The sequence below is a fragment of the Cryptomeria japonica genome, chromosome 1 (genome assembly GCF_030272615.1).
Source record: "Cryptomeria japonica chromosome 1, Sugi_1.0, whole genome shotgun sequence".
Lineage (NCBI taxonomy): Eukaryota > Viridiplantae > Streptophyta > Pinopsida > Cupressales > Cupressaceae > Cryptomeria > Cryptomeria japonica.
The window spans coordinates 122,244,724-122,267,416 of record NC_081405.1 but is presented as its reverse complement, the minus strand read 5'-3'; the positions used below and the strand labels follow the sequence as shown (position 1 = coordinate 122,267,416).

The following is a 22,693-nucleotide window of genomic DNA, read 5'->3' as shown; positions in this document are numbered from 1 at the left end:
CAAGGGTTGTGATAGCAAGGATACCCTCTTTTGTAAAGAAATGTAGATAGAAAGATTGAACTAGGAATGCATAGAAAGTGAGAAAGATTCGCTTATAAACAAAGATAGGGATATGATATGAAGCTGCGGACCTGGAATTAGCAGTAAAATGTCGAGACGGCGCTGTCCTGCAAATTTGAGCAAAAGTTGACGGGACGATGGCGCCCGGCGTGCACACGGTCCTCCGAAAAATCCGCGAAACGAAGGGGGATCTATTCGTCTCTGCACAAGGATTCCAGATCTTCAATTTCAGCCGCGTACCTGCAACCTACACACAGAAAAGCGAAGACGATTGGGGGGTTAGGGATTAGGCGTTTGCCCTTAGGTCAAACCCCGGTTTTGGAATTAACCAAGAAATGAGAAATGCTTGTAAATGTAATGTAAAACAAGTACTAATACCTTGTTGTAAGGATGTTTGTATCCTTATATGCGAAGGTATAGATGTTGTTGTTTGTTCTATGTTGTATGTTGTAGTATGTGATCTCCTCTTCAATGGTTGAATCCTTGTCTTGAATGCAACACCTAGCCTTGAATGGAGACTTAGATTGATCAATTGCTTGAAGGAATGCTTGAATGCTTGAATGCTTGAATGTTTGAATAGAGTTTCCACATCTTGTACACATATGTCCTTCCTCTTTTTTTATCTTCTCCCCAATGGGAGAGGAAAATGTAGTTTATATACTTGCCAATTAGGGTTAAAAGACTGATTTTCCCGACCTTAGGCCGACCAGGAAATGTTATTTTCCAATTTGCAAACAAAAAGGCCCGAAGTCCCATAGGAGACAGGGCCCAAAATAGGGCCAGGGACCAGGGCGCTGGGCGCCATGGTCCTGGGGGACCAGGGCACTGGGCGCCATGGTCCTGGGGGACCAGGGCGCTAGGCGCCCTCATCCTGAAGGACCAGGGCGCTGGGCGCTCTAGTCCCACCTCCCGGGACAGCGGGGTGCAAGGAGGATCAGACCAGGGTGCTGAGAAATGCAGTTTTTGGTGTCATGAGCAAGTTTCGGGGTCTCCATTCAGGTTCAGTGTTGCATCGCCATCGTGAAGACCCAAATGTGGTCGAAATTGCAAGTGTCACAATTTTAGGACGCTACAAGTTTATGGAGGAATCTCAGAACAAGTCTATCGAAAAAGCCAAGAAGAAAAGGTTAGAAAAAGAATGTGAGAGTTCAAGGCCTACGAGACAATCTAAGAAGTAAAAGCAGAAAGATAAGGGGATTCCAGAGAAGCAAGATTCACATAGACGTTCTACTCAACTCAACAAAAAGAAACCCTTAGTACAGTAGAAAACCCTAATACAAGAGATTGTCCATGTAAAAGATACTAATTTTGAGAGAGAATATATTTTTAGAAGCAGAAGGAATGAGGAAAAAGGTACAAAAAAGCGTGAAATAGAGACTAAGAAGGAAAAAGAATAGGGGGAACTTGGTCAACATGATTTTGACCAAGAAATGGAGGATGAAGATCCTTTTGACCCTAGGAAAATACCAATGAGACCATCTAGTCCTACGGAATAGGGGATAATTCCCCCTATGGATGAATTTCATGAGCATAGTGAAGAAGAATTGGAGCCTAATATTTCTATTGGTCTCGAGTACAGTCTCGAAGGCAAGGAAAAAGTAGAGCTACAAACACCTCTAGAGAAAATAAAAATTTTAGAGCAACAACTAGCGAAATACAAGGAAAGAGAAATTGGATTATAGGGTAGGGTGCAATAATTGGAAATGCAGTTGATTATGCACCAACAAGAAAGAATTGGGTTACAAAACTTAGCAAACATGGCTATTATATAGTTACAAAGGAAACAATATGCTCCTATTACTAGCAAGGTCACACTTGCACCATTGACTACAGTTACACTAGGTTATGCCTTATGGAAGCTACAGTTGAAGTTTGAATGGCATATATTACAGTGGAAAAAGGGAAAACAACTTCCCAAAGAGAGGTAGGAGGTAGAATTGGAAGAATGAGTTGTAGAGGTTAAGAAATTGATTGTTAATTTGGCACAAATGGCTGATTTAGCCAATCAATTGAGAAGTTGCCACCATGTTGTTTGGGTATATGCACTTTACTTGCAAGAGAAATTTATTTGTCAACATTGGACAAAAATTAATGCAGAGAAAGAATGTGAGCATTGGAGAAAAATTACTGATGATAAAGGCTTCTACTCAAACCAGATTTCTGGGGTAACCCAGACTATAGATTATAGAATAGACATTTTAGGTCATAATCTTAGAGGATGGTTTGCTTGAGGACAAGCAAGGGGTAAAGTTGGGGGATATAAAGAGCTCTATTAATGTCATGCATTTATTTTTCTTCTACTACCTACTACTTGGACATACTTTTATCACATATAAAACTTGTTATATGTTTTTATCATCCTTAGAACCATATTACTGCTACCCAACTAACTCACTCACTAAATGACTAACTGACTAACTAACTAACTAACTAACTATATAGTTGAACCCAAGGCAGGACTGAGAGGGGGGGTGAATTAGCCTAAACAAAAATTAATGTAACACAAACAATTAATCAACAACACATATCCAACACATAGACACCAATATTTTCTACATGGAAAACCCAAACAAGGAAAATCCACGGTGAATACTTAAACACAAAATACATTTGTGCTATGTATATCAGATTACAATATATGAGCTCATTTCTCTGAACTTGCAATCCAAGGCTAACTACTCTTGGGCCAAGATACAAAAAGAGGACTTGCACACTTAATACTAACTATAACAGGGCAAGATACAAAAAATGATAGGAAAAGAAGGATATCCTGATCATGATGTTGTCCTTGAACTCTGCATCAAGTGACCAATATAAACACATAACTTAGACCTCATCTGTCAACACCCCGTCTCATACCTTTGCAACAGTCTCAAACAACTCGCGTACCATTCAAACACAACTCTTCTTCTCTGCTCTGAATTTCACTGATTATCCTCACATCACATACTTCTTCTCATCCTTTTACTTTCCTCTTTCCATATAACTTAATCACGTACATCCTGTATATACATGATAGATCATCAAAGCTTGAACCAAGTCAGCTTGAAACACAATGCACCTTCCCGACCAAAATTACACACACCAATCCACTCCAAGAGAAAGAGGGAACCAAAACACATCTTCCAATGATCAATCCACTGATTTGCAATCATCGAAACAACAAAATCAATTTATCACAACACGCAACACATCCATATAGACAATTAATAGTCAAAACAAACTCTCCAACATAAATTACTCTTATTTGGATCTCCACACACTACAATGAGACCCATAACATATCAAATAACCTTCCACAAATCATTTTCAGACCCAAAGATTGGTTTAACATAGATATTACAACCTTCTATGAAATATACCACAACTTTAATTGAAGAACACAAAGATATTTCCATACCACAAAACTAACTCATCCATAATGCCAAAAAACATAACTAAAGAAGATAAACAACATCAAACAACATCAACAACACTTTTCAGACCCAAACACTTCGAGAACAACCAATAGAACAATTGCAATACCAACACAACAAGATATCTTTGCACCATATGCATTATGAACCAACAACTATTTGAAATAACAAATTTGATATCAATGACAACCACAACAACACATACTTCCATTAATCTCCTCCTTTGTCATTGATGGCAACACTTGACTAAACTCAACACTGAACCAATTTGCAATGCTTTGTCAGAAAAAATTTCAAATACTACTTTATCTCTCCCAAAATTGTTCAATCTCTCCTTTTCCATCAAAGACAAAGGCCACATCAAAACTACACACTCCATTGTTCCCCCTAAGAGAAACCACAACATCAATCCAACAAAAGGAATAGGCATGAAAGCTCCCCTTAAAAAGATGCACCTCCATAATGCACCTAGCTAGAAGAAGGAGGGGCAATAACCCCAAGCTTCTCCTAAAGAAACTCAAATGTGTGATTTTCTAATGCCTTAGTGAAAATATATGCTACCTGTTCCTTTGTTGAAATGTATTCCAATCGAACTTTCTTTTCAAAAACCTTCTCCCTTAAGTAGTGATATCTAATTGAAATTTGTTTTGTTCTTGAATGCATAACCAGATTCTTAGAAATGTTTATTGCACTTGTGTTGTCACGCATAATATGAATTTCTTCATCATATGTTACCTTGATATCTTTAAGAGTCCATCTCATCCACATTACCTGAGTACACCATGATGTTGTTGTAATTTACTCTTCTCCTTCTCCTTCTCCTTCTCCTTCTTTGGATCACTTGTCTTCTTTGTAATTGTTGGAACAATCACAACTGTTTGTGCTATAAAACATTTACTTTCTTTGTTATCCTTAATGTAGTATATATTTCTACCTGTTCTAATTCCTTTTGCAACTCTTTTACCAATCTTGTTTTTTCTAATCTCACATATGGTGCTACTGAACAAAACTTCATTACCGTTTCTACACATCTGACTAACACTTAATAGACTATGTCTTAACCCTCCAACATAATAAACATCATCTATTTTATGCTTACCATCAATGGAAACACAAGTCCAATACCTTTAATAGTTGCACTATCTTCTCCGACAAATTTCACTAACCACCATCATATATTTTAAGATTAATAAACCAATCTTTATCACTAGTCATATGGTTTGAGCATCCAGAGTCAATAATCCATGTATTTGGTTCTATCTTAGCATGCAATACAGTCTTGATTGCCTTCTCCTCTTCTGGTTTCTCTGATGCATTCTTCTTTTCTTCTACGACTAAAAACAAGGATTCTTCATTTGAGTCAACAACAATTTCATCTTCAGATGTATGTTCCTCTATAGAACATAATCCTTTCTTCTCTATTATGTTGAATTTGTGCTTCCTAGCTTTATTTCTCTTCTCATCATCATCTCGTCTCTTATAATGTTCCCTGTAAGTGCAATGAGAAGCATAATGTCCAATTATACCATAAGAAAAAACATTATAGAGGTAACTTACCTTTGTATTTTCCATTTTCTTATTGCAATCTTCTCACAAAGTTTGCTTCAACTTCATCCAAGTCTCCACTACATTCCAGATCATCGTGTCTTGAAATATTAAATGTTACTTCTTTCTTTTCTCTTTTATCTTCCTCCATTTCTAAAACTTCAAAGGCTGCTAAGGTACCGGTAAGCCAATCAATAGTATACTTACTTGAGTCATTGATTTCTTGTATGACACACCTTGTTGCTTTGTAGGATTTTGGTGGGGTCAGCAAGGTCTTCTGAAGAACATCACATTCATACAAATGTCTACTATCAGCTCTAATGCCATCAACATGTTCATTCACTCTATAAATATAGTTCTCAACACCTTCATCTTCAAGCATTATCAAATATTCATACGTCTGCTTCAAATTCATCAACCTAGCCTGTTTTGTCTTCGAATATTCTTCAAATGCCAAACAAAACTTGTTTCATACCACTTTAACTTCTTTCAATCCTTTCACTCTTTCAATCACCGAAACCCTTATGCAACTAAAAATTATAGCTATAGATTTCGCATTAGTCTCCTTCAACTTTATCTCATTTAAAGTCTGAGGACCACCCTGCAGGGGTGCATATCCAGTCTAAATGATTTCCCATATTCCATTTTGCAATGTCTCCAAATGCAATTCCATTCTCTCTTCCAATACAAAAGTTTGTACCATCAAAGATTGGAAACTTACAATGCACGTCCTACGCCATACCGAATCCACCTCAAGTGGTTAAGCTTACTCAAGAGGAACCTTGCTTTGATACCAATTGTTGAACCCAAGGCAGGACTGAGATGCGGGAGTGAATCAATCTAAATAAAAATTAATGCAACACATAAACAATTAATCAACAACACATATCCAACACATAGACACCAAGATTTTCTACGTAGAAAACCCAAATAGGGAAAAACCATGGTGAGCACTTTCCCATAAAATATATCTATTATGTATATCAAATTACAATGAATAAGCTCACTGCTCTTGGGGCAAGATACAAAAACAAGACTTGCAAACCTGATGCTAACTACAATAGGGCAAGATGCAAAAATGATTCGAAAAGAAGGTTTTCCTAATCATGAAGCTATCCTTGAACTCTGCACCAAATGACCAACAACAACACAAACAACTCAGACCTCATCTATCAACACTCTATCTCATAACTCTGCCACAGTCTCAAACAACCCACATATCATTCAAACACAAATCTTCTTCTCTGCTCTAAATTTCATTGATTATCCTCGCATCACATACTTCTTCTCATCCTATTACTTTTTGTTGTCCATACAACTTAATCACATACATCCTTTACATACAAGATAGATCATCAAAGCTTGAACCCAGTTGATCTGAAACACAATACACCTTCCGAACCAAAAATACACACACTGATCCACTTTAGGAGAAAGAGGGGACCAAAACACATCTTCCAAAGATCAATCCACCAATCCATAATCACCAGAACAAAAAATTTAACATCCCAACACATAGTGCATCCAAATAGATAATTAATGGTCAAAACAAACTCTCCAATGCAACTCTTATCCGGATTTCCACACGGTATGGTGAGACCTGTAACATATCAAAAAACCTTCTATAAATCATAGCCAGACCCAAATATAGGTTAACATAGAATATCTCAACCTGCTATAAAATATACCACAACTTTCGAAGAACACAAAGATATTTCCAGACCATAAAACTAACTCATCCATAATGCCAAAAACATAACCAAAGAAGATAACACCATAAAATAACATCAACAACACTTTTCACACCCAAACACTTCCATAACAACCAATAGAACAACTGCAATATCAAAACAATAAGATATCTTTGCACCATAGGCATTATAAACCAATAACTATCTGGAACAACAAGTTTGACATCAATAACAACTTGAAACCTTGAAGCTCCACCATTCATTTACTATCATTCCCCTTTGTTGACGTCATCCATCCTAAGGCATTTTCATTTAAGTTGACATCATATTTTGCTAACATCATCATCAAGGGTTATACTTTCAAAGTACTTATTCCCCTCTTTTTCTTGGTAGGCAATACATTAGATGCTTAATGCTTGATGCTTGAAAAAGGAGTTTGTTGTTGGGACATGATGATGGATGTACCACATCCCAAGTTCAATCGATATGTGATTAAACATAGGTTCAATAGCCCAGTGACCCAATTTCCTAGCCAACGTAAGTAGTAGAGGCTTTTAATGGGGCATCAAGAGATTTAGTGCTCTCATTTTCATTTCACAATACTATGTTTGGTGCAGGGGCACCTAGGAATTAGACTATCTAGTTTTTCAATTTTGGCTTGTACTGACCCTAGCCAAGTCAGTAGTGAATAAGGACTCCAGGAGGGTCCAAGAGTTATTGTTTTGAGTCAATGTAGGCCTAGGTTGAGTTCATTCTTCTTAGGTTTGCATTTTTGTGTAAATAGTGGATTTGAGTAGGTAATTGACCTTCTTGATGGTCAAAAGTGTCAAAACTTGGTATAGGAATTAGGGAGGGTCAAATTAGTCTTAGAAAAATTTTAAAATTCATGTGTGATGACTTACAATAGGTCTTATAGGTTGAAAAGATCAAAAAGTGCAAAAGTGCAAAGTTGCAAAAAGTTGTCATGACAACTTTTGTCCTAAATTGGTTAGCAATGGAGTTAGGGATTGTCCAAAGCCCTAGGATGAATCCACACATGGGAAAGCTATAAGTACCCTCTCTTTCATGGTTACCAAGGTTGGAGAATGTGTCATGTAAGTTGAACAATCTGAAACTACTCATTTTCAGACTAGTTGGCAACATTTTGGCTTGATTTTACGCATTTTGTAATTGAAGATGGATTGAATCCATTGATCCAGAAATGGACTGAGTTTCTCTAGTGTGTTACACTGTTGTTGGTTCAATTTAAAGCTTTGTAGATACTGTTCATTTGTGTTTTCTTGCTTTAGTTTGCAAACAACCAGTTTGGCTTGTATATAGCAGTTTTTTTGTAAATATGGTTGCCCCATGAGTTCCACACGTGCCACCATCATGGCTTGTTTGGACATGAAGGGAAACCACTTGTACAATGTACATATGCAGGGGCAAGTTTAGGAGAAGAGTTTAAGCATGACTGTCACCTTGTTCTAGGCATGTCCAGGAGTAACCCAACTAGAGGAAATAAGGTGAAAACATGGTGTAAAGTGCAGGGGTGAGTACCAAATCACTATACAAGATTTTAGAGGGGTCCAAGGAGTTGGTATAGAGTTTACAATGCAAGTAGAAGCGTTTACAAGTTCATTTAATTCTCAAACCCCAACTTGACCATTCACTGTCAGTTAGAGGCCTAGGAAACCCTTCAAAACCCTCGTTTTGGGGTTAGCACATTGAATGGTGGAACATGAAGGAAAAACCACAAAAATATCTTGAGGTTAGGTGAATCATTGAAGGAAATCCAAAATTGTTAGGGGGTCTTTTGGACCGTTTTCACTCAAGCCCTAAAAATCTGGTTTTAGGAGGCCTAATTGGGCTAATTCCTTGTAGCCCTTTTCCAGGCAAGATTTTGAAATCAGTAAGAAACCTATTGATTGAAAACCTCAAACAGACCCTAAATGCATTCAAAACATAAAAGAAGACACCTCCACACCTTTGCATCATCTCACAATGGTAGGAGGTCAATTTGACAACTTGAAGCCAAGAAACCATAATTGAGCACATGGGAAGCACTGTGAATTGGTACGTAGGGTTCCGAGCCAAAACACTTGAAGAAAATACCTTAGAAAGGTCAAGAATCAAGCCCTAGAAGAGACTGGGAAGGACTTGGAGGTCTAGAGAGCAAATAGGCCTGGTGAGTTGGTGGAATTGAGCAACACCAGTTGGGTGAAATGTTGAGCAAACTAGGTGAACCCCATCAAATAGGTATCAGAGCCTATAAGATTTTGGCTAGGTGAGTAGATGTCCTCAGTGGAATCTGTAGGAGATAAAAACATGGTGACCAATTCAAAGTTGGCAAATAAAGTGGATGATCAGGAGGAAGAGAATAAACTCCTGAAGGAGAAGTTGCTAGAATTGGAGAGTAAGCTTGGAGAGGTAGAAACCAAGGCAGATGAAGTATTGGTAAAGGTGGAAGGAGCAAAAGGGAAGGGTAAAGAAGTGTCAGAGATAGACAAGATACCTGAACCTAATCCTATCATAGAGAAAGAACCTTTCCTAAAGGCATTGAAGGCCTTGAGAAGGCAAATCACTGGAAGGATTACCATTGTTCACTGGTAAGATGGAGGCAGAAGTAGTCCTAGAATGGATAGAAGGCATGGAGAACCATTTTGAATTTGAAGGTATAACTGAAGCCCAGAGAGTCAAGGTAGCCAAGTCAAGGATGAGAGGAGTTCTCTCACATGGTGGAAATTTGTGCAAGATGAAAGGAAGAAAATGGGCAAAACACCCATCTCTTCTTGGAAAGGGATGTTAGTCAAAATCAAAGAAGTCTATCTCCCCGATGACTATGAAGTGCAAATTCACAGGAAGAAGCAAAACTTAAGATAAAAAGACCTTGATGTTAGTATCTATACGGAGGAGTTTCACAAACTTAGCCTTAGATCTCATGCGGTGGAAGTGTTAGTGTAGGTTTTTATTTCCTAGTGGGTTATTTATTTTTTCCCTATATTCCTAGGTTTTTTCTACACTTCTTTTAATCTTGCTTAGGTTAATAAATCATGCTTAATTAGGTGAGTGGTTATGAGGTGTCACCTTCCTACATGTGTGCATCCATTTTCTATCTTGGGAAGATACTTGCTATCTTTAGTCCAAGAGATGGTTGCTCTTGATTGGTCGGTATTGCCACCTCTTCCCTCTCCCTGGTCTATAAAAGCATGCTACCTGGCTTGTATTTGACATCTCTTGATTTTGCATCCTCTTAATGCTATTTTGCTTCTAGCATTTGCATTACTCTCTTGGAGACTAACTCTGTGTTGCTACTTTGATTTCATATCATTTGCATTCATAGTTTAGATATCTATTTATTTGCACTAGTTTTCTGGGTTTATAATCTTTTCAGATTTTATCATGGTATCAGAGTTATTCTATGTGCAAGAGTAGATTTTAGTTTCCATATTTGAGAGATTTGGGGGGGGCTAATAAATCTTATTATAGTTTTTCAAAAAACTCAGTATGCTCTTCTCTTGCATCTTTAGATGATCTTGAGAATCAGAAAAGTTTGACGAATTTTTTTTATCGCTGGGGTTTGCACATGTGTTTTATGAAATCTAGGTGATTGCAGCATTTCTAGTTATACTGGAAACATCTGTGGCTGTTCCAACGCATCCAGGAGGCTTGAGAAAGTCAAAATCTGGCTTTTGTTTCACCGAAATCAGAGATTGTCATACACAATTGCAAAACTAGGGTTTCAAGATCAAATCTGACAACCATCTTGCATATTTGGTGTTTTCAATCAATATTCCAGGTTCCAGCATTCCTTCTCTTGACTTTGGTAGCTGATTTAGCCTTTGCATGTCATTTTTTGGTTGTTGGGGTCATTTTTTGTATCTAAAGTCGTTATATTTACACTAGATCTACATCTTCTATACATCAAATACAAAAATGCCTTCTGGGTTTTGTTCGTAGCGCAAAAAAACCATCTAGGTATCTTTTAGTTTTTGCATGTAGACTATATATTTTGCAAAAACACACTCAGAAAGTTATAGCAGGACCCCTCTCCGTTGGCTGTTGCAGTTTTGAAGGTCGTTTTCAAATGCTTCGTTCTTGCTCATACGGACTCCTTTTTCCACAAAATTTTTTTGGATTTTGGATTTTTTTTGTGCTCTAGGCACTAGTGCAGCCGTTTTTTGATTTTGATGCAGAGATTTTTCCGAAATTGCAGATTCTCAGTCATGACACTGCACAGTTCTCATTTTGTGAACTTCGAAGGATCATAACTTTCACATATGACCTTGTATCGAGGTGATTCTTTTTTTGAAAGTGCATGATTTTTTGTGTAGATTGTAGTGGTGTTGTTTATTTTTTTGGATATTGTGCCAAAATTTCATTCTCAGCATATGCTTTTCATGAGGATTTTGTAATGCATTGAAATCAAGACCACTTAGTATTTATTGCTAGTGGTATTTGTAAACGCACTAATATAAAGTGCCAAATCATAATTTATTGGGGGGGTCTTTGATTGAGTGAAAAGGGGGGTTGTATAGATTGTGTTCTCTTCCTTTCGACATTTTTTTTTTGCACTTCTTCATCATGGATCAAACAATAGTGCCTATCCTAACTCCATATAACTACTTTGAGTGGAAATCACGCATGACAATCTACTTAAGGAAAGCTGGATTACATAGGATAACTATGGGGCTTGAAACTGAACCTACTAAAGATGAAGATAAGCTTAAGTGGTTTAACAAATGTGATGAGGCATATGGAACATTGTGTTTGTATATTTCTCCTGACTTGCTCTTTCATATTGAGTCTTTAAATTCACCAAATGAAATCTGGAAAAAGTTAGAAACACTATTTGGCACACAAGATTCAATGAGGGGTCATATGTTGGAAAATGAACTAATTAGTTTAAGTCCAGGCAATTTCAACACAATCCAGGATTTCTTCACTAAATTGAAATCACTAAGGTTGTAGTTAAAACAATGTGAAATTGAAAAGAAAGATGAACAATTGATTCTTAGTATTCTCTCCAAGCTAAATTTAGAATATTCTGTGTTTGTTTCTACCTTCTATGCTACTAAGGGTGCACTTGGTACACAATTTACCATGCCATCTCTAGATGATTTTGCTATCTCTCTCACTCAGGAACAGGATAAGCTAATTCAGATGGGCACTCTTAAGTCCTCTAAGTCACATGCCCTGGCTGCCAACCAAGGCACAAAAGAACAGAAAGGACAAAGTAGTAATAACAATAGTAAGGATAAGAAACAAAAGAATAGCAAGGAGAAGAAGGATCAGACATCACTTGCTTTAAAAGCAACTAATGAGACCCAATCTTCCAAGGGCGACAAGCCTAAGAAGGAGAGGGTCCAATGTGCCTATTGTAAAAGACCTGGTCATGATGAACATAAATGTCTGAAGAAACAAATTAATCACTTGACACACATTCTTAAGAAGAATAATATCAGTGTTCCCGAGTCAATTAAACAGAGTTCTAGAGAGGGGTCTAACAAGGCAAAAGAAACAGCAAGGGGAAAGGAAAGGGCAAGGCCCTTGTTGCATTTGCTTCTTCGCCATCCACTTGGGTTCTTGATTCAGGTGCTTCACACTACATGGCTTCATCTAAGGAATAATTTGCATCTTTGGAGCCATGTACTATGCCTTCTATTTTGATGGGTGATGACACTCCTGTTGAGGTGTGTGGGAGAGGGTCTGTTTCAGATTTTATCAGGAAGAAGAGAGTCTCAAGGTTGCTGGGTACCTAAATGGTCTACAGTGGAACATCCAAGAAGAAATCAGTTTAATGAGCCCAAAAACAGTCCATCAAACCTATCAACTTTCCCTTAAGGTGGAGTAAAAATTGAAAAGAAGACATGACTCAAGCAACAATAGGGGCAGGGGTAGAGGAAAAGACAATAGAGGCCATAGAGGATGCTTTAGAGGAAGAAGTTGTGAACAAAGAATACAAGGAGAGTATAAACTCACTAAATAGCAAGAGAGTGGCACTAATGGAGGAGGATTCAATAGAGGAAGGGGATCCAACAGTGGTTTCAGAGGAAGATCTAGTGGCCAAGGTAGAGGTTCTTCATATTTTGCAACAATGAAGTGTTATCATTGCAACCAACTTGGTCATCCAGCCTATAGGTGTCCAGAGAGGGGTTCATCATCATATGGTGGTGAAAGAAGAGTGAGCTATCTTCAAGAAGAGTCTTCAAGCAGCAAGACTTCAGAGGTTGCCTTAGAGTCAGAGGTAGGTGACAACTTGATGATAAGGATAACTTTGATCAAAGAACCGGTCGGAGAAGAGCCAAGCCAAAGAAGGTCCTTATTTAGGATCAAATGCAAGATTATGGACAAAGTGTGCAAAGTAATCATTGATTCAAGGTCTATAGACAATATTATGTCAAAAGAGGTAGTGAGTAAGCTCAAATTGCAAAGGATATCTCACAACAATCCCTATAAAGTCACTTGGTTGAACAAAGGTCAACATGTCCTAGTCAATGAGCAAGCATGGGTGGATTTTACCATTGGGAGGTATAAGGAAAAGGTGTTATGTGATGTCCTACCCATGGATGCATGCCATCTTCTATTGGGAAGACAATGGCAATTTGATAGACAAGCTATCCATGATGGATTTAAGAATGCATACTCATTCAAGAAAGAGGGAGTCACATTCAAGATTCAGTCTATCCTTGAAGAAGGTGAAAAGAGGGCAATAGGTCCCAATGTTCTTTTGGTGAGTGAAAAATAGTTCTTAAAGACACTTGAGGAAGCTGAAGGTATAGGGTTTGCACTTGTGATGAAGCCCAAAGAGGAAGACAAGAAAGAGCAGATAGATTTACCATTAAAGGTGCAATATTTGTTGAAGAAATTCAAAGGCATAGTAAGTGAAGGACAACCAACCACCTTACCTCCTAAAAGGACCATAAGCCACCTTACCTCCTAAAAGGTTTTCTCTAAAACTGTCCACACCTATGCTTCTCGATTGGATTTCTTGGACTGTCAAAAGCCTCCTACTTAGTGCATCAGCTACCTAGTTTAACTGCCCTTTCTTGTGCTTAATGGTGAATGTATAGGCTTGCATATACTCCACCCATTTCATGTGTTTATTAAACTCAACTCTTGGTTGTCTGTATAGACTACAAATTCTTTAGGGAGGAGATAGTGTGTCCACTTCCTCTCATTGACTCCAAAAGGACCATAAGCCTAGTGAAAGCAGCTTTGTGTGCCTAGAGGCTCAATGAGAGAAAACCTTATTCAAGAGAAGCATAATGGCAGCCTTAGTGGACATTTTGGAGTGAATAAGACTCAAGAGTTGGTTCAAAGATACTATTATTGGCCAAGGATGAATCAAGATGTGAAGAAATATGTGGAGATTTGCATAGTTTGCCAAAAGGCCGAGGGTACTTCTACAAATGTTGATTTATACCAACCTCTTCCCATACCAAATAGACCTTGGTAATTCATTAGCATGGACTTTGTAGTAGGTTTATGATGTAGAGTTATGGTTCAAACAACTTGAAAATGCTCAAAGTTACTCACTTTCTCAACCAAACAACAAACCCTCCTTTTAAAGATTCACTCCAACCAAGCCTCACACCTTTAAGAGTATCAATTAAACATCCCATATCACCTATTTCCATCCCCATAACCCCACAATGGGACAGTGTGCAAGGTTATCAATATTTGGTTTCAAACCCCACAAGCAAAAGTGCTCAAAATGGCTCAAATTGCTCACAACCCCTCCAAATGGTTTTATAGGCCAACAAAGGCTCAAGATAGGTTTTATAGGTTCCTAAAAACTCAAATGATGCCAAAAAAACCCTCTTATTTGGTTGTTCAAGTCACAAAGTGCAAATTGGCTCCTTAGACCTATTAGCCTTCAAAACTCACTTTTTGGCTTCCCACCCAAAAACTCCAAAGGACATGCCAATATTGTTTTATTTTATTTAACACCAACTTGGGGCAGCACTTTCTACCAAAGGAAAAGTTCTGGAACCTCTTGCAAGTATCATTTCTATTAAACCCTCATCTATGCTAATAAGGGCTAATTTAAGCGCTTAACAAAGGAACTACCATCCAAACCTACAAATCCACCAAATTAAATATTGGAGAACCTTAAAGTATCCTAATTATCACCAAATACCAAGTTATAGCTTCTGGTTTGCATTAAAACTAAAGTTATGGGGACTGTTCATGAATTTTATTCAATTCCCACAACCAGTCACATAGATATGCTTGGACAAATTTAACAAAATCTCACCCAAACTGCATCCTTTCAGTCTAAAACCTTTTGGATATTAAAATTGACTCCCAAATCCTCTATTTCACCAAGTTTTAGAATTTTCCCATGGTGAATTTGAAATAAATGGGAAATTGAAGTTGAAACCCTAGAAATTGCCACTTTCACGGGTTGTTTGGATCTGTTACAACTTTTCTCCCTCAATACTCCACATCTAGACCTCTTGTTGGATTCAAAAGAAATTTATTTCACCCCTCTAACTACCCATGAAATAATTTTTCAATTTTGAGGTCGTGAAATTCCGTACCAACCGAAAGAACAACAAATTTTCTGGAAAAATGTAGTTTTTTATTGATTTCAAATATCAAGTTTACAAATTCCACCCACAACAACCACCACACGAGTTTGTTGAGGAATTTTATAGTTTTCCAAACATGTTCAAACCAATTTGAGGTGGTTATGAACATTGGGAAACCAATTACAACAACTTTTTGAAAAGTTGCTTTACAAATTGACAACTTTTGTCAATTTTTGACAATTTTTACATTTTGCCATTCAAACTAATTTTATCATCAACCTAGGGACCTAAACACATTGAAATGGATCTAAATAGAAAAAAAAAACTTGACTCCCTAATTTTACTCATCCTAAGTCCCTTTGACCATAGTTGACCATAGGGTTTATAATGCACCCTAGGCCACTAGGCCTTACAAAATGGACATTTACGATCTTATTACAAAAAAAAACATAGACAAAGGATTCTTTGATCCTTACCAACACCTTTATATCAAAAACATGAAATTTTCAATCAAGAAATTGTGAAATTGAAGCTTGTGCCCCTGCACCATACTCCTGGGGTGGGCTGATCTCATTTCCACATGAGATAAGTTGGTCCAATGAAGTGTCCTGCTTCAAAATTTCTGCCTCATCCATCCATACTGCCTCTTCAACAGGATGTCCTACCCATTTCACAAGGTATTGTTTGTATTCTTTATTTATGGTCTTCTTGATGACCCTTTCATTAATGATCTTTTCAGGCTTCTTTGGTGCATGAGGAGGTATATCAGCAATGTCCTCTTGAATCTCCTCCACATGAAAGTTTGTACCTGCAGCAATATGCCCTTTATAGGGTGTTAGATCACGTACATTAAAGATAGGATAAATACCAAGGTTAGAGGGAAGGGATATCTCATAGTCATTCAACCCATGTTTCTTCAAAACCTTGCAAGGACCCACTTTCTTCATGAGTAACTTTGTATGCTTCCCCTTTGGTAATCTTTCTTTCCTCAGGTACACCCACACCATATCACCAATCTGTAATTGTACATCCCTTCTCTTCTTATCAACAAGTTCCTTGTACTTTTGTGAACTCTTTTGGAGGGATAGCCTTACTTGATCATGCACTTCCTTCATGCTATCAGCAAATTGTTCACCATGAGCACTTGTTTGCCCATCATGTGGAAGGTCTCTCAACTCCAAGATGCCCCTTGGATTCTGCCCATACGCAATCTGAAATGGACTCCTTCCTGTACTCCTATTCACATAATCATTGAATGCAAATTCAGCTTGTGGAAGTACAACATCCCACTTCTCTCCATATTGCTTTGTCAAACATCTCAATAGGTTTCCCAAGGACCTATTCACAACTTCAGTTTGCCCATCTATTTGTGGATGGTAGGCTGAACTAAAGTTCAATTTTGTTCCCAACCTCTTCCATAAGGTTCTCCAAAAATGGCCAATGAATTTCACATCCCTATCAGACATAATTGTTAGAGGAAGTCCATGAATCCTCACAATCTCTTTGAAAAACAAATTTGCTACGTAGGTTGCATCACTAGTACTCTTACATGACAAGAAACGTGCCATCTTACTAAACCTATCTACAACAACAAAGATCCTATCAAAGCCTTTTTGAGTCCTAGGCAATCCCATTACAAAATCCATACTACAACTTTCCCAAGGCCTTGTAGGTATGGGTAGTGGTTGGTACAAACCTGCATTGGTGGAAGTACCTTTGGCCTTTTTACAAATAGTGCATGTTTCAACAAATCTTCTCACATCACGTTGCATCTTAGACCAATATTAGTGTCTTCTTACCTTCTCAAGGGTTTTATCCAACCCAAAATGTCCACTCATGCTTCCACAATGCTTTTCTTTCACAATATTCTCTCTCATTGAACACCTAGGAATGCATAGTTGATTTTCTTTGAAAAATAAACCATCTTGGATCAAGTAATCAGCATATTCAACATGGTATGCTTCAGAAAAATTAGAACAAACTTTATAAATTTCATGAAAGTCTTCATCACCTTCATACATACCTTTGAAGGAGTCAATCCCCACACTTTGCAACTTCACCTCTCGCACTGTCAAGGATCTTCTACTCAAGGCATCTGCCACCTTGTTTGCAACTCCCTTTTTGTGTTTGATTGTAAAGGTATATGCTTGGATATATTCTACCCATTTCATATGCTTGTGACTCAACTTCTCCTGGCTATTCAAGAAGCTCGGTGTCTGATTGTCAGTAAAAACAACAAATTCTTTTGGAAGGAGATAATGCCTCCACTTTTTCAAGGCTTGAACTAAGGCATACATTTCCAAATCATATGAGGAATACTTCCTCTTTTCCTCATTGATTTTCTCACTAAAAAATGCAATGGGCTACCCTCTTGGCTCAAAACAACCCCTATAGCAACACTAGATGCATCGCACTCAATTGTAAAAACCTTTTGAAAATCTGGAAAAGCAAGTATAGGTTCCTTTGCTACCTTTTTTTTTAGACTTTGAAAATCCTCCTCAGCTTCCTTGGTCCACACAAACTTGCACTTTTGCCCCCCTTTGATTGTTTCCAGGATAGGTGCACAAACTTGGCTAAAACCTCTTATAAACTTCCTGTAAAAGGAAGCCAAGCCATAGAAGCTTCTAACTTCAGTCATTGACCTTGGAGAAGGCCAATTCAAGATTCTCTCCACCTTCTCAAGATCCATCTTGATGCTTCCACCTTAAACGATGAAACTAAGATACACCAATTCTTCCTGCATAAAAAGACACTTGTCCACATTGATTAGGAGCTTTTCTTCCTGCATCTCTTAAGGACCAAATTCAAATGATGCATATGTTCATCTCTATTCTTACTGAAAATAAGAATATCATCCAAGTAAACAATAACAAATTTACCAAGGAAAGGTTTTAGAACTTCATTCACGAGTCTCATGAATATACTAGGTGCATTAGACAAGCCAAATGGCATCACTCTCCACTCATAAAGGCCTTCATTAGTCTTAAAGGTTGTCTTCCATTCATCTCTAGCCCTTATTCTAATTTGATGGTACCCACTCTTCAAATCCACCTTTGAATACCACCTTGCACCCCCTAGATGATCCAACAAGTCCTCAATCCTAGGCATGGGGAACCTATACCTGATAGTGATCCTGTTAATGGCCCTTGGGGCCATACATAACCTCCATGTACCTTCTTTCTTAGGTGCTAGCACGGCTGGAACAACACATGGACTCAAACTTTTAGAAATCAAACCCTTATCTAAGAGTTCCTGGATTTGTCTTGCCATTTCCTCATTCTGTCGGGGTGTTAACTTATAGGCAACCTTATTTGGGAGTGTAGCCCCTGGGATTAGATTAATATTATGGCTAATCTCTTTGATTGGATGTAGGGTATCAGGCAACTCTTTGGTTACAATGTCTTTATTGATTGGATGTAGGGTATCAGGCAACTCTTTGGTTACAATGTCCTTATAGGTCTCAAGCAAATATGCCACCTCTTTTGGTCCTATCCTCCTAGGTTGTTCCTTTTTCTTGTGCACCTTTCTTTCTTCCTGTTTTGGCAATACAACCAAATCATAACAAGGAGTATCCTCCTCCTTCAAACATTATAAAAACTCTTTCTCTCCTACAAACAAAAACTCAAGAGTCTTTTGGTTCCTCACCATTATCAGGTAGGGCTAGTAATGTTACCTTCTCACCTTTGTACCCATCATGTTTTTGTTAGAGTAAAGTGATTAATTAACTTTACTCTCCTCTTAAGATTTCTCTTTATGCACATATTAGTCATTTAATAATTAATATTTAATTATTAAATGCACACACCTTAGGGTTAGGTTTTCCTTTCGGTGTTGATCTCCTTTATAAGGATTGATCTCTTGTATTATTCATTCTCCTTGATTCATTTTTTCTCTGATAATAAATCTTTCACTTTGTCAGAGCCAAAACCCTTGTATTCGTTCTCTCTCTTTCTCTGTGAAAGGTTTCTTGCATGTAGGTTTATTTGGGTTCTGTGGATTTGTATTTCTCAAATCCTACATGGTATCAGAGCCAGATCTGCTGCAGCTTGTTCAGACTTTTGAAAGATTTTGAGATCTAAGTTTTGGTTGCATCAGATCTGTGTTTGTCTTCTGTTTTTTATTTTGAAATAGGGGTATTTTTTTTTGGAGCACTTTGAGCCCAAACGGACCTCGCCGTTGAGCTCGTAGCGCCCAAAAACCCCTATTTTCATATAAAATTCATCCGATTTGGACACAGTTGCTCCAGAAGGCAAAAAAAATTTGCCCCAAGGCCGTAAGACCCCAGGGCACGCAGCACGAGGCGCAAAAATCCAAAAAAAACATCAATTTTTTTTTTTTTAAAACACAGTTTTTTTTTTCAAAAAAAACGCGCAGTGTTTTAAAAAACACGGGCGCCGCCGTTTGGAGCCCGCGCCGCCGGTGAACAGCCCGGCAGCCACCGCCGCGCCACCCGCACTCCTCCCGCCGTCCGCCCGAATCAGCGACGCCGCCCCCGCGCCGCCACCGCGCCACCGGCCCTGCACAAGCTCCTGGTCGCCCAGCGGACCAGGGGCCCATTTTTTTTAAGCCCCTGAGGGCTAGCAGGGCCCATCTGGGTCTTTTTGGAGCTCTTTTACAAAATCGGGCATAAATCGGGCGTCCGATCTCCGTTTTTCGAAAACGAATAGGCGTTGGAAAGCTGACTCCAATCCCGTTCTAATGGTGCAGGAATTTTTTCATATTTTTCGAGTTTGATTTCCGTTTTTCGCAGTCAAAGTCCAATAAGCCTTTTTGCACTCCGAGGGGCATAACTTGCTCGTTTTTGCTCCGTTTTTTGAAAGTGAATAGGCGTTGGAAAGGTGGTTCTGTGCTCTTTCCAGATCTATAGTCTATTTTCATCAGTAAATTCTTTAAGTGCTCATAATTTTGTCTCAACCCGTTACTGCTTTCTATCATTTTCCGGCTTTCAGTTTGTACTGGGGATTTGTTTTTTGCATTGTGGGGGGTGTTTTTTCTTGTTTTCTATTCTTTACATCAGAAAACTAGAATCTACAGACACCAAAACAAAACAATCAAACCCCTTCTGCATCTTCTATCTAGTTCTGAAAGACCAATTAATAATATTAAAAAAATACAGAGCAGTTGAGGCACAGTTCACAGGATGGCCGACAGACCTATTGACTCTCTCGCACTGCATAATTACCACACTTGGAAGGGTCGCATGATGACTCTTCTCCAGTCTCGAGGGTTATGGTCCTGTTTGGATGAGGTTCAGCCTCAGTTGACACGTCCCTTTGAGGTTATGCAGCACAGGAACAATATGGATCAGGCTATGGGATTGATGGCTTTACACATTTCCGACAGTCTCCAGTTTCATCTTGAGGGTCATCTCACTCCTCGAGCCATTTGGACCAAGTTTGAGGGACTTTTTGGTACTGTCAACGAGTTCAGAGCTTTGCAGCTTGAGGTAGAGTTAACTTCCTTGGTACTTGATTTGTTTCCTTCTATTGAGGACTTTCTGATGAAGTTCAAACAACAAAGATCTATCTTGCAGGGTTGTGGTAAGACTAAGACTGATACAGAGTGCATTTTCCTGATCCTCTCCAAGCTTCGGGGTCCATTTCAGATCTTCTCTTCGACCTTCTATTCCACCATGGATGCCTTGGGTGCTCGACATGTCATGCCTTCTTTTGAGGTCTTTTGTGATCGTCTGACTCGTGAGCAAGCTAAGCTTAAGCAGTTGGATTCACTTTCAAGTTCACAGAACCAAGCATTGGTAGCCTAGTCCTCCAAAGGAAAACAGAAGTAGAAACCGAAGCCTAAGAAAGATTCAGAGGCTAGTGAGAATCCCTCCAAGCCACCACCTAAGTCTGATTCAAAACCATAGTTCAATTCTAAAAAGGGCAAATCTTCAAAGTCTGGTGAGTCTTCCTCCAAGACTAAGAAGAACTCTGGTGATCCTTGTAGTTTTTGTGGCAAGGAAGGACATCCCGTTTCCAGGTGTTGGAAACGTTTAGAGGCTTTGGAGGAAGCAATGCAGCAGCATAGTATCAGTGCACCTCAGCCTCCTTCACAGCCCACAGGGAAAGGACATGCTCTTTCTGCACGAGCATTGTCCTCTGCATCCACTTGGATTCTAGATTCTGGTGCCTCTCACCATATGACACACATAGAGGATTTGGTCACCGCTCTTGCTCCTACAGGCACTAGACATATTGCAGTTGGTGACTCAGCACAACTTTTCGTTCAAGGTTCCGGTACTGTTTCATTGGATGGTGGTTGTCTTCAGGATGTGCTTTTGGTTCCTGACATTTCGACAAACCTTCTATCCATTTATCAGATTTGCCACTCTGGCTCTGGTAAGATAGTTGAGTTCTCACCTCATGATGTGGTTATTCAAGATCTTCATGATCCTGACTTGGTTGTGGCTACTAGGAGTGTGGATTCTGCATCTCACTTATATAGTTTTGATGGCTTTGAGAGTTCAGACACTATTGGTTCCTCTCTTATAGCCCATGCAGATTCAGTGAGCAAGCTTTGGCATGAGCATTTTGGCCATGTCAATTACAGATATCTACAGCAGATGAGTACACAGGCACTTGTGATTGGGCTTCCACAGATTTCTTGTACGGATGGTGTATGTCGTGGCTGTGTCCTTGGCAAACATCATCGAGATCCTTTTCCTAAGGGGCGAGCCTCTCGTGCTAGGGCAGCCCTAGAGTTGGTACACAGTGATCTTATGTCCTTTCCGACTCTTTCTTTTTCAGGGGCCCGTTATGTGCTCACTTTTATTGATGACTTCTCCAGACGTACATGGGTGTACTTTCTTAAGTACAAGTCTGATGTCTTTGACTCCTTCAGGATTTTTAAGACATTTGTGGAGAAGCAATCTGGACTTTCTATCAGGCGGATATGCACAGATAATGGGGGGGAGTATGTTAATCAGGCTTTCAGAGATTTTTGCACTGAGCATGGTTTACAGCGTCAATTTACCGTTCCTTACACCCCTCAGCAGAATGGTGTTGCTGAGAGAAAGAACAGAACCTTACGGGAGATGGCAAATTGTATGATATAGTCTCGAGCTATGAGTTCTTCATTTTGGGCTAAGGCAGTCAATTGTGCCAATTATATTCAGAATCGGATGCCTCATAAGGCATTGCGACATATGACTCCTGAGGAGGCTTGGACCCATGTCAAGCCTGATGTTTCTACATTCTGAGTTTTTGGTAGTGAGGCTTGGGCATTTATTCCTGATGCTCAGCGAAACGCCATGGAGAGGAAGAGCCGACCACTCATATTTGTTGGCTACTGTGAGGATGTTAAGGCATACAGGTTGTTTGATCCTGATTCCAGAGAGGTCCTATTTCGGCGGGATGTCCAGTTTGATGAGCTCTATCCTCAGATGGATTCTCTATCACCAGCTTCTCCCTCATTGCGTACTCCTTCCTCTTCATCTCTTGAGGATTACTTATCTCTTGAGGATGAT

General features: G+C 38.9%; 1 protein-coding gene across 1 annotated transcript; it reads right to left on the bottom strand.

Moving 5' to 3' along the window:
• Positions 1-4,637: 4,637 nt before the first annotated feature.
• On the bottom strand, positions 4,638-19,785 carry LOC131856669 (uncharacterized). The gene is made up of 2 exons (XM_059208533.1): positions 19,616-19,785; positions 4,638-4,965 (listed from the first exon to the last, which is right to left on the bottom strand). Exons 1-2 carry the CDS (start codon positions 19,783-19,785, stop codon positions 4,638-4,640), a joined length of 498 nt encoding a protein of 165 aa, XP_059064516.1.
• Positions 19,786-22,693: the final 2,908 nt, after the last annotated feature.